The 13681-nt window shown below is 38.8% G+C and overlaps 1 protein-coding gene across 1 annotated transcript in view; it reads left to right on the top strand.

The window, feature by feature from the left end:
• The window catches only part of PTPRO (protein tyrosine phosphatase receptor type O), a gene marked incomplete at both ends in the record, with an annotated part of 157564 nt that overhangs the window by 82261 nt on the left and 61622 nt on the right, over positions 1–13681 (top strand). Inside the window, one exon of the mRNA XM_080363397.1 lies at positions 10220–10493. Within this exon, the coding sequence (XP_080219523.1) occupies positions 10220–10493 (274 nt within the window). The remainder of the gene's footprint in view (positions 1–10219; positions 10494–13681) is intronic.

Below are 13681 nucleotides of genomic sequence, written 5' to 3'. Positions count from 1 at the left end.
CAAATCTGAGTTGCAGCTGCAATTGTAACATGCACAGCATATATTTCTGGTCTTATCTGACTCTCGATGTTTAAAAGGAAGGTGCACAGAAAAACAGCATCTGCAGAAGGCAGTTTGTTTGAGTGGATAAATCAAATTCTTCAGATCCATCTCTTCCTACAGAGTACAGAAGGACCCTAGATGATGAGATTTGACCATATGCCAAACTTTTACTTTGATAAAATGAAGCCAGATGAATGCCATGCCAAATACAGAAGTCTCAGCATAAAAGTTCAGACCAACATGTCATTAAGATCTCCTCACTTTGAAGGTTACAGGATATTCAGTATTTTAGTTATACACTCAGAAGTGTGCAGAATATTTAAGCAAGGTCTTGTGACAGCACACAAGTGGATCTCAATGAAGGATTAATGTAGTGGCTGTGTATTAGAGTAGAAGTAGAAGGAATTGTAATTTTCCTGGTATGGTAAACACCAATGCAGAAGATTCTGCTTTGTGAGTTAAGGCCATTAACCTGCTAGGAGAGGACATTTTAGCAGAACTATATCTTTCATGAAAGCCATCTAACACTCAGTAACCTGAGCTGTCGTCCCTCTTGATAGGTACACAGCAGTCATTCTCCCCTGGCCAGTTTCCTCCTCTGCATATGTGGGATGGTACATGTTACATCTGAAAGGACTTCACCCCACAGCTGAAGCTCCTGACTCCATTTCCCAAGCTCTTTGTATTCGGCACTCTCATTTTCTTCCTTCAAGTCAATCTGTGGCAGCTGTACTAAAAACTAAACACTTGATACACTATGACCAAATAAATCCTGCTGGACTTATCCCTGCAGGGGAAGGTGGCAGTAACAAGCTATGAGTTTTTGCAGCATTAGGGAGTTTGGTAACATTCACGACTATCAAGCAGCACACTGCCAGCAGTAGTGTGATGGAGAACTCTTCTGTGGGTAGGAATGTATCAAATCGGTACAAATGGATGAGCTGAGCCTAAAGCCACACTACAAATGAATTGAAAATCAGGCTGTAGCAACAACTGAAATGTTCTATGTGGATTTGCAATTGACCCTGTGCTGTACAGAGAATTACAGAGCTCATCTCTTGCTAGTAATCAGGGAAATGGCACTGACTGCTTGTCTCTTTTTGAGCACAGGTTGGAAAAAGAAAACAAAGACAAAAAACACCAAGCAAAACAACCAACCTCCCAAAAATCTGCACGGCAAATACTTCACCAAGAAAAAAAGCATTCAGCCACAGAAATTATGTATAAATAACATGAGAAAATTTCAGCGGGTTATCTATTTAGCACTTGTCAATTTAGAGAACACATGAACACAGCAGGATAATCAAAGGCCAGAATATCACATTTCACTTGGTTTTGAAAGCTAAATAAATCTGCACTTGAATCTGAGTAAGCAATCTTTCAGGGCATAGCCATAGCCCCTTATGGCTTTGGACAGAGAGGTAGTAAGTATTTTAGAGCATAGAATAGGAAGACTGGTGGTCTGAATTTAGCCTGTTTTGTTTTTTTTTTCCTGACCATGCCATGGTTCCTGTGACCTTTGAAGAAAGGATGGTGGGTGTTCAGGGCTTTTTTTTCTGCGGAGGCTGAGAGGCAGGGGGTGATAGAACAATGAGCAGCAATAAGGCAGATAGCTTGTTTAAGATGAACTCTGGGCCAAACTGAAGTCAACAGCTTAGATGGGGACAAAACATAGCCCACATCTGCTTCTGAATTCTCCGTATCAGAAAAACTGATTTGTAACATATTTTTTTTTAATATAATGGCTCCTTATTTCAAATTTCTAGACCTCTCTAGTAGTCTCAGAACATATTTGAAAAAATAGGAGTTTTGAAAATATTTAAGAGCACTTTGCTGCCTTAATTCCCTTTAAAATCACTTGGAGTTATAGAATGAGGAGTTAGGCTTCTGGAGTAGCCTGTATCTATAAGTTTATTCATCGTGTCTAGACTGTTCTCTTATTACAGATTAGCATGGGGGGTAGCAGAAAGTCTTGTTCTCTTCCACTATTTTCCACTAAGTTGCTTCATGATTTCAAATTAATTGGATAACCTCAGTTTCCAATTTCTTGATAAAAAACCCTTTAAATTCCTCCCAGCTGTGCTCTTTGTAGATAATGCAAGTAGCAAAATATTGCATTCTGTCTTTAAGACTGGTTCACTTATGTGCATACGAAGGGTCTATATACACCATATCAATTCAAAATGAAGGCATTTTCACTCCATGATACTCTCTGACAGAGCATGTAGGACAAAGTTCAGGTGACATGAGTTCTGTCCAGTTCCTCTCAGCTGTACACCAGTGATGCAGCACATCATGGTCACAGTTTTCTCATGGTCCCACATCAGTCTTCACATTCTGTTGAGCATCAGGAATTTTCTATGTGACTTTTTAATGTCACCTTTCAGCGTCAGTAGCTGTTGAGAAACTATTTCAGTGTCAAAAGCTTATGTTATAGACTTCAGTAATTTGCACAGGTGAATCCACTATTTTGCAGCTGAAGCACTGAACAGCATGAATGAATTTGTCCTTCACCATCCAGAAAACTCATCTCCTCCAGTATTTCTTCTCATCTCCCATAGGGCACTTTCAAACATAAGACACCTCAATGATCATTTGACAGTGTGGAAAGAGAGATTTCTTTCTAATAATCCAAGTTCTTCAAAATCCACAATAATTCCTCACTCTGCCTTCTCCTTCAGTGTTTTCCTGGGGTGATTTAATTTTTCTTTCTTCTATGATGGAGAGGGAACTGAAGTATAGTTGGATGTGTTATGACCTGTAGGCACTATGTAACGCTCAACTGATGGAGAATACGTGCATTCTTAGGATAATTTATATGTGGAGTATACTGTTAATTTAACTCCCGTCGATGGAAAGTAATATTTCCTTTTCCTTTTTTCCCTTTTTCCTTTTTTCCCTTTTTTCCTTCTCTCTCTCTTTTTTCTTTTCCCTCTCCTTTTCCTTTTCCCTCTCCTTTCCTCTCCTTTACTTTCTTCCCGTTCCCTTTCTCCTTCTCCCTAACTTCTCCTTTACAGAATTTAACAGAAGAGCCACTTAACATGACCTCTCTTCCCCCCTGGCCTATGTACAACTCTGTTCATTTCACATTTCTTCAGGTAGAAATTTGCTTTTGCCGTTCTCCCAAAAGAAGAGACCAAGTATTGACTGGAGAAGATCACTACAAGGGCCAGTTTAGTAGAGTCAAGGGAACCGATGAGACAATGTAATATGTTTCCTGTGCCCTTTTTTGATTTCTGTTGTTCACGCACGGGCTTAAGAGGGAAGATGCATTTTAATTAAAGCACGTGGTTCACATGGCATGTGTATGTGTTTGGGTACATCCACAAGGGATGACTAAACTTTAATTGCAGAGGCTCTATAAAGGTCTGAGTTGGGGAATTGGACTAAATTAATATTTTTCTTCAGAAGAATCATCCTTTTGGACATGATTTTAGTACTAGAGAGAAGGTAAAAATATAGAGTGGAGAGAAACCAACTTATGTCTACCTGTGTGTGAATTCCTGTTGTATTTGAGGTGTGTATGTGCAGAAAGGATCAATAATAGGGAGAAATGTCATATGTGAAGTTTGAACCTAGTTTTAAACTTTGTCAACATCAAGTCTCTGGATCACTGGGCCTGTGTTTTGCCCTCTCCAGTTTGCACTAGAAAGATGAGCTAGAAGTACATATTTAACAATGATTTATTAAATATTAGATATGTTAACAAGGTGATACGTAAAAGACATTAGCCTTACTGAATGCAAACATTTCTTTTTCACCTATTTAGTATTCTGGCATTTACTTAATGCTATCGTAATAGCAGTGGATAGTGTCAAGAAAGATTTCCTTCCAGATTATTAACTTCAGAATGGGAGCAAAATGTGGTGAACTCTACATGATATATTGATATTTGCTTAAAAAAGCATCCTCATATTTGGCATTCATGTGCAGAGAGGGTAAAAAATACCTGTCCCTTTGAAACTGTCTCCCAGAGCAAAGAAATGTTCAAGCTTATATATAAAATATGACCAGCAGATTGTTATTACTGGCTTTTTGAGACTGAGAATACCAACAATGCTGAGACCAGTATTTGTAGAGCAGAATGCTAGAAATCATGTGTTAACCTGAATCAAACATTATAAATTATTGAGAACTGCTGCTTTTGCCATCTTTTCACTTCTTAAAATACTCCTTTTTGCATGGAAAATCTTGAAGATAAGGGTTTCCGTTTCTCCCATGGAGTATTTATTCCAAAGAATATTTATTAAGGGAAGTTCGCTGCACAACCTGTGGACAAGCCCCAGAAATAAATATCCTTATTTTCAGTAAGTCTTTACATTCTATATAACAAGTCCTTATGTTTTTGTTACAAGTCTGTAACATTTTTGTTCACACTCTTGAAGACAATTTCAAACAATGCTTTCCTCTTCGCTCAGCACTCAAGTCTGTGTCTGCTCCAGAATTCACTGGAATACATGGAATACTTAGGATGTACTTTCTTCCCAAAATTCTGTGAGAATGACTTTGCTTTTTATGTTTAAACTATGGGATCTAATAATTATAGCTAGCCATTTCAAAGAAGTCTTGGTGTGGGGTGATTTCCACTCAGTCCTTACCTATGCTCAGAGAGGATCTTTCTCAGGTCATGGCTATGAGACCTACTTTTTCTGAGATCACTTGTACCTTTTTGCAAAGACATATGAGTTTCAGTGAGAGTCTATGAGACAAGAGTAAAGAGACTGGATGTGGAGCTTAAACAGTGGAAGGTTTGATGTTGCAATATTTAGCAGAAAATACATTTTGAAGAGTATGAGTAGGGAACTGTGAAAATAAGAAGGAGATGGTATTGGGCTGAGCCAGATGATGCAGTAATGATGGAAGCAAGGTCTGAACCTGAAGGGTCACCTAAAGTAATGATTCAAGTATTAATTCATACTTCAAAACACAGCTAATTTGTCTGAACGCAGAATCTGCTGTTTGCTCTGGATGGTGACTTCACATTGCAACAGAAGGGATTCTAGCTATAAAGGATTAGAAGGTGACCGGGATCATCGTAAGTCTCTAGCCTGCACAGAGACAGAAAGAAATTTCTAAAACAGACTAAATTACTCAAACAGTTTAAATAGGACAGAAGTTGACACTATTCTTTGCACAGTGACTCACATGAAACAATAAACTTCCAAAAAGTGCATGGCAGATTTATTTGATATAGGATTTCAATTTCTGAATAAAACAAATGTTTATCACTTTTGTTGTAACTGTTCTTCACTATCATTTGTCACCCTCAGAGGAAAAACATACATTAGGAAGCTGGTGCAAAAATACTGTGATATGACTTCTATGCATGTTTTGCAATACTATTTATTTTATGAAATTTCTTATGTGCTTTCTGTGGAGGTAACACTGCAAGAATATAGAAGAGGCCAAGATCCTGAAGTCTGGATCCCAGCCCTCTCTTTGTGATAAGGCTTGGATTCACTGGACCCAGTGACAGAGGACTGCAGGAATTTGGCTGAGGTGGCTGTTCAATGCACTTTCAAAAGTAATTCAGATCTCGGATGAATCCACAGGTACTTTGTCTGAAAAGATCATCCTGGCTCTCAGTCATTCCATTTAAGTACCTAAAATTAAGTGAGATGAATCTTGATGAGAATGAGTCATCATGTGATTTAGAATGAAATTAGCATTATTGGCCACTGGAACAAAATATGTCTGAGTATAGTATCACTCACAAAAATAGCCAGGATTTCATCCAGGAGGTCTAGATATGGTGTTCAGTATTGTCTTGCAGTACTTACGCTGATGTTATTTTTGACCATTGTTATACAGTAGATGATTGTAATGCTACTTTGAGCCTAAGAAGTAGATCCCCATAGCTTCAAAATTTACTCCTACTTTGCAATTTCAGATGCTCACTTTGAAAACTCTGTGACACTTCAGGATTTACTATGTAAGAGCTCACAAAAGTGAGATTTGTTCAGGGTCTTATTTTCACTTGTCTAGCATCAGACAACATGATGCGGTTACCAGTACTTCAGTTTTGCAGAGCTAATGAGCATCCCCAGCTGCTTCTAAAGTCAGCATAACATGTAACTGCTCTCACTTTTGATAATTGAGTCCTGGCCCAATGTATTTCAGAGTGAGACATTCAAAAGCCAAAGTACATAAAATTAGTAGCTGTTTTGCAATTTTGATCTCTTCCTCATGTGTAAACCTCATACTGCTATAAGGAAATGAACTGAGGATATAAACTTCTGAAAAGAGAAGTTTGAGCTCTGCTGCACACCATTTATTTTCCTATTACTCTTTCAGTGATGTTTATTTGACATGTTGTATATCTCCTTGCCTCCTCTTCCTTTTTATTTTAATTGAGACATGGTTATTGGCTGAAAATTCCACTAGCATGACTCATCCCTGTGCTGGAAATGACTGTGAACAGGCATCACATTGTGGGATTTACTCCCCTGCCCCGCTTCATTTTATTATTTTTTTTTTAAGTGCTTTAGCATGCCACGAGCTTGTAATAATAAACTAGGAAGGAAGTTGAAGCTAATAATTTGTTTCTGAATGTACAAGGCCTGCCAAATTTCCCTACAGGCATGAAACAGCTGCTCAAGCTGTGACACCAGCAAATTAAATCCTGGAGGTAGCTGACCAGAAGTAATGAAATGTGTATTTACCATACTGATGCTGTCAGTCCTAAGACACACTGCCTTTACAATCTAGTTAAGTGGGGCACATTTGTCACTTCTAGCAGTGGTTAGAAAAAAATACTCAGGTTTTTCCCTAGCCACTTTCTCAAAATCACAAGCCCAGTGCTGGCTAGTGACACTCACCTCATACAATATGAAGAACAGGATGCCCAGAATTGTCTGTTCTTTTAGAACACTGTCAAAATGAAATCCGTATCCCAAAGGAGATAAATGATCTCATCTTATGACATATTAATTACCAAGCCTTTCATTCATCCCTTTTCTGCCACCCCATTCTAGAAGCCAAACCTCAGTGCTGAAATTAAAGGATAAAAATTATTTCAGGAGCCAATGGATAATAAATAACAGACGCCTCCCACAAACCATGTGTCTTGTGCATGCAGCAGTTTAAAAGTCTGGGCACATACAGGTGTGTGGAAGAGGGCCACATAATCACTGCAAAGAATAGGTACCACTCAAGGGCGGGATGCATTATACAGGTGGACACAGGCATGGGATGGATGAACAACACCACTACTAAAGAGGTGTCACTCAAAAAAATGTTTGTGTATCATGGCAGCAGTGGTTAAAAAGCATCTGGACACAGGGACACAAATCCCCAGATATTTAGGAGATAAATTACTCAGAAAAGGTTAATTTCCCCAGTTACCTGTTGTCATAGGTAACAATAGCATATGTCTGTGAGGTTTCTATGGATTTAGCTAGCAGAAGTATGTTATGCTAATTGTGTGAGAACTCTTTGAAGAAAGTTAGTGGATCATTTACTGAATGGTACTTGCTGTGAATTCAAGAAAACAGTGCGAGGGGAAAAATGAAGGTACAGTTAGTACAAAACGCATGGAAGAAACAAATAACAAAATCACACCCCGTATGAACAGTCTCTGAAAGCACCTAATTATATCCTAGGAATGTCTATAGCTCTGCAATTATATGCTTAAGTTCCAGCTGTACTTGATTAACATCACAAATTATTTATAATACCACCAAACACTAGGAACTTGCTTTGAACTGTTCGTTTGGATGTATAAATTGGTTGGGCTCTTTTGTCTGCCTCTTCATAGCAAGGTAGGGACGTTGAGTTGGTACCATGAAATTCAGAAGACAAGAGGAATTTTGGAGAACACAGTTCTTTCCTCTAGTGGAATACTCAAATGCAAGTCTATGGAAGGTCAAACACCACTGACTTCTGTGGAATTATACATGCTCTTCAAGCTTGATGTGTAGTAATAACCTCGCTGAGTCAGGTCTGTCTTTCCTTTCTTGGTCGTGGAAAAATAAATACTTTCTGTGATACACTAGCACACATGCCTCTGAAAAACAGTCTATTCATGCCTTCCTTCTCCTGTCTCCCCACATCAGAGAGCTGAAGTAAGAATCGTTCCATGTTTCCTTAGTGAGCTGAGAATGGGAAGGATAAGAGGACTCCTACTTTTTTTTACCAGACCTAAACATACTCCTCAGTTAAAGATTTGAATCTACGTGGATTCAAGTGCTGGATCAGGAGAGAAAGCAAAATAAATAAACTTAAAATGTGGTATTTTGGTCTGCTCAGGAGTAAGTTTGCTGAATTCGGTTGAGGCTAAGTAAAACACATGGAAGCTTTTGCATAATTGTAGTCTTGCATTGTAAGCCTTTTGGAGCAATTGCTCTGTCATCTGTAAAAAATGACACAGAATTCTACACCAAAGTATTAATCCATTGCTAACATTGACTTATATAATTTTAGCAAATTTAAAGTGATTTTTTTAAAGACCAACCCAAGCAAACCTCAAATCAGCAGCTGAAGTTGTATTGCCTCTGTATTTAATCTCAGACTTTAAGCTATCTAGACTGGTTATCCTATTTGTTCTGGATTTATTATACACTTGTTACCTTGTTCTCCTTTTGGGTCAGATGAGTGGGTTTACATTGGTCCTTCTCAAGCCTATAGGTGGTATGACCTTCCGTACACTGAAAAATCTCAAAGCCCGATGATAAAAGCGTAAATATATGTAAAGATAAGTACTGTTATGTAACATCTCACAGTTCTAGAACCAATTTTTGTTCTGTTTTGTTAGGTTTTGGGGGTTCTTTTGTTTGGTTTGTGTGGGGTTTTTTTGTGTTTTGTTTTTTTGTTTTTAATTTTTTTTAATGCCAGGAGTTGCTGACACTTTATGTGTGAATTCCATATAACAGGGGTGTCAAACTCATTTTCACTGGGGGCCACATCAGCTTCACAGTTGCCCTCGAAGGGTCGAATGTAATTTTAGGACTGTATAAATGTATCTATTCCTACACTTATAGTTTGACATACCCGCCACATAGGGAGCCTGGCTCCTTCAGCATAAATGCAAAAAATATTATTCTCACATAAGATTTCCCACTAAACAAAACTACAAGAAGACAGGAGGTTGCCAATTAATCTCTGAAGGAGGTATCTAGCTCTTTGGTACAGGAACAACTTGGCTGGAGGTATACATTGCAAACTAGCCATGGTCACACACTCTGCTGTCCAAATGGAGCTCTCAGCCTGTGAAACATGAAAGAGAAAAAGATACCATGGAGTTGGGAATTGAAAATATCAAATATTGTAGTTTTTGCTGGGGGTAAAAAAATTCTGAGCAGCAGAGTGGCCTAATAAACAAAAAGGCAACTCTTTATGTAAGCTTGAACTCTCCTTTCTCATTAATTACTATGAATCTGTTTCGAAATTCCTCTAGAGGACAAGTGCTTCTTGCTGACAGCTGGTTTGCAGTTAATAAAAAGGAAAGTGTTTTCAGCTGGCAATGACGTAACATGCTCATGATATATGAAAACAAGGTTAAATTGCTCCTTTCTTTCTACTACTAATAAAAGAGATATTGAAAATGAAATGGTGTAGCTTAGGAAGAGAGAAGTGCTAACCAAAGCCATGGACATAGTGCTGAGAGCTGCTTATCGCCTGGTACCTGCTGGAACAGACATATTTGGAAAAGCATAGTCAGTGCCAAAATTATTCTTCAGTTGCAGGCTTTCAGAGTATATTGCATTGAAGAATATATGATCCTGTTTCTGCAAAATAAACGAGTCTTGATTTAATAATCTCTTTTATGGGATTTAAATGACTTGTGCTTTGTGGCTTTATAGGAAATCCTCTTGCCCTGATACCCTTTTTAATCTCATCCTTCTTTTGCTCTACTCCACCTTCCATCAGGAAATAATAGAATGGCAGAGGCTTTGTTCCTGGGGATGTAAGGGATGGAGTAGCCAGAAAATCAGAAAGCACATGGCAGGAACCAGCCTCCGCTGCAGACAGACTGGCTTGATAATTAGATGCCTGTGGACTTTGGCTGACTATGAATTGTATTCTGAAGTAATTGCTACAGTTTGATGTTAACTCTATTGCAGAATATGAAATATAACTATCACAAATACAACATGAGTATCCTATGAGTACCTAGGGAAATAGGTAAAAGTGAAATAATATATTTTACTTCAGCAAATTCTTTATTCTTGTCTTGTAGAATGCAGAACCTTTCCAAGTTACTGTTCGAGAAGACAATTGTATCGTTGTCTCCCTGGAAGCATCTGATGTGGTGAGCTCATCCTCTGTATATGTTGTGAAGATAGCTGGAGAATCCAAGAACTACTTTTTCCAGTTCGAAGAATTCAATAGCACTTTACCTGCCCCTGTGGTTTTTAATGCCAAATACCATGGCCTATATTACATAGTAACTCTGTTGGTAGTGAACTCAAATATGGTTTCCAAGTCAGCAAGATCAATCACTGTGTTAACCAGTAAGTAACACCTTATTCTTTTTCTCCTGTTTCTTCTCTTTATGTGTGGGTTGTTGGTATTTTTTAATTTTATTTTCCCCAGAAGTTTCTCTTGTGGAGAAGGATGAATCCCTGGCTGAGAACAGTAGGGAAAATGTGTTGAGAAGGCTTGAGTGAAAATTCACGAGGTCTGGGCAAGAAGAATGGGAGAGCTGTGGGTTTCCCCTGGGTGGCCCTTCCTGAATACTGACTGGGGAGGTTTAACATACTGAAATGTGTGGTGGATGAACCTCCTTTCCAGATGTTCATCCTAAACTCTTTCAACCAGGAGTTCCAAAGATCTAGTAAGAGGCACAAAAAGTGTTGACTGACATTTCAGTGTAAGCACTCCTGTTACATGGTGAGGTATAATCTGTTTTAAATGCTATAACAATGTTCTTTGATTGCTAATATACTGAAGCAGTACAAAACCAGAAAGCAGATAGTAGTCAACAAAACCATATGTTTTTGCCAGCACAGCTGAAGGTTTTTGTGGTGGAGACCATATTTGTAGTAGTCTGTCTCTTAATACCTCCAGGTCTGTTGAACCTAGGGGAGAGGTGTGATTTTGTTTGCTTTGTCATCATGCAATGCACCAAAGATTTCTGTGTGATTCCTGCAGATTTTGCATCATCTATACATTCTTCAGCTTTCCCTTGTGTGCTCAACTTGTGCCACGATTAGAACAATCATGAGGGGTCCTATGGGAAAAGTCTTTTGTAAGGCATACGTGCCTTAGATATGTGCAAGAACATCTATGTTTAGTGAACAGTTCAAGGGTTCATAGGCAGCCTGAATTTCCTTTTCTTTGTTTGCTTTAACATTGCAGACAAAGCAAAAATTCTAACCCAATTTCCTATTTTATGGTTTGCTTGGGGTTTTGGGGGGTTCGTTTGTTTGGGGTTATTTTGTTATGGATTTTTGTTTGTTTGGGTTTTTGTTTGTTATGGGTTTTTGTTGTCTGTTTTGTTTTTGTTTTATTTTGTTTTTTAATAAATCGTGGAAGCACCAGCTGTCATATGCAACTGAAAAAATGCTTCACCATGCATTTCCGGTGGATTTTGAATGCAGCGTTTGCAGTCATGCCGTGGGGCTTAATGCTGTATGATTTCCAAAGCCCACGAGGGTCACTGATAGCAGGAGAAGGTATGATCCAGGGTGGCAGATGGAACATACACTCCTGCGTAGGGGATCTCTGAATGAAGAAGAGAGCCAGTGTCACTCAGCCCATTAAAGCCAGCCCCAGACTTTCAATTTCTGGCTCGGGGGCTTCCACAAGGTGTTCCTGAAAGAGAGTGAGGCTGACAGCTCCAAGGGGCATATCCCATGTCACTCTCTGTCCTCCAAGGCTTGACGTTGTCCTTTCCGACTGAAAGAAGCCTACCCTTTTTCACCACCTGTCTGATGCGGGTGTGCTGGCAGCATCTCAGGGTTTCCTGCTGTGGCGTCTGCTGCTCACCCAAACCTTGGAAGGACCAGTGATTTTGGCAGTCGGCCAGTGCTGCTTGGGGAGCTCATGTAACACAAAGGGAACAGTGAATTTCACTGGTTTTATCTCAACAGAAAGACAACCAGATTCATGGAAAAGAAGGGGCGTTCCTGCAGGCAGCGTTGAAGGATGCTGTACTGAGCACTAAAAGTGTGCTGTAAATCATGAGCTTCGCAAGGAAAGGGCTTGAGTCTCCTTCCAAGTATTTTCTGCCAGGCAGACCGATGAGTGCTAGCTCTCCTGCAGCAGCCTCAGCTACTGACATAGCTCATCTTTTGAGCACAAGGATGCACAAATGAAAGTAAATTTGGAATGAGGAGACAGTGTGGTAACCTGGGCTTTTTAAGGTGTATTTCAAGACAGTGCTTTTGAGGAGACATCTTAAAATTCATGTTGTGACCACTGTCTTCTCATACAAAACTGCATGATGTGACAGTTGGTTTTTCTTTTCTTTCTTTTTTTTTTTTCTTTTTATTTTTCCTTTTATTGGTATTGTCCACTGTCTGTTTTATGTAATTTTCTGACTGTCAGCTTGATTTTTTTTTTTGGCAGAGAAGAGTTTAGATCAATGTTTTTCTTCATGCCATATGCTCTCTCTGCCTATTTAACATTCTTAGTTTATTTTAACCATGCAAAGACATATAACTATTTAATTTATTCTGTCTATATCTTACATATGAAGAAAATGGCATATTACAACTAGCTTCTGGGACCAAATTAATTCCTGTTGCAATTTCATTAGTATTAGGAGAGCTTTCCCAGTTGCAGATTGGCCCCATTCGCTAGGCTGCCACAAGATAAATAGCCAGTGATGCCAGCGTGGTTATTCCCAAGGCTATACTTCAATATTTCACAATAGTTTTCTGGGATGTCCTGATGCCTGTGAAGGAGTCCATGCAGGGAGATGGCTATATGCTGGAGATGCAAGTTTCACTCAGAGGAGTGTGTATCCAAATTGGGGATGTCAAAATGAGAACAGGGTCCTTCAAAGAGATCGCCTACTTAGAAATTCAGTGAGAGTCATGAAAGACTTCTGCTTTCTGATGGTATATCTTGATGACATTTCCTTTCTCCTATTTACATCCCTCAGCAATGTGCTGCTTCTCAACATATTGACAAGAGACAGGTATGTCTCTTCACAGGTTGAAACTCATCCCATTTTAGTCAGAGAAGACTTTTGCTTTACCCTTCAAAGGTGTCTGTCCAGAAAAAGATTCCTCAAGAGAAAGATCATTTAAAAGCTAACTATATATTTGATGCATTATATGATTCTATGATATATAAGCATTATTATAGAATTATGTGTAAATAGAAATACATAAAAATATATGTGTCCATAAATATGTACATATAAAATTATAAAATATCTTAACATTATATGAATATACATACATACATGTATGTATGCTACCATTTGAGGTTTCTATTCTTAACTTGGGCCATCTCTACAAGACTGAACAGTTTATTTTCTACTTGTCTCTGACTGGAATAACTTCAGCACTTGCTCACATTAACCAAAACACCACAAACTATAGAGTTTCCTTATTCTGTAGTTCAGATTGTTTTGATGCAAGGTATAAGCTATTTGTTGCAGTATTTCTTCTCAGAGCCCAAGGGTTTTGTCAGCATGAGCACTGTCCACATCCTCATAGTGCTTCCCAAGCAAGGACTTTAGAAGGGT

The sequence above is a fragment of the Nesoenas mayeri genome (genome assembly GCF_963082525.1).
Source record: "Nesoenas mayeri genome assembly, chromosome: 1".
NCBI lineage: Eukaryota > Metazoa > Chordata > Aves > Columbiformes > Columbidae > Nesoenas > Nesoenas mayeri.
The sequence above is the reverse complement of the archived record's forward strand: the minus strand, read 5'-3'. Positions and strand labels throughout refer to the sequence as shown.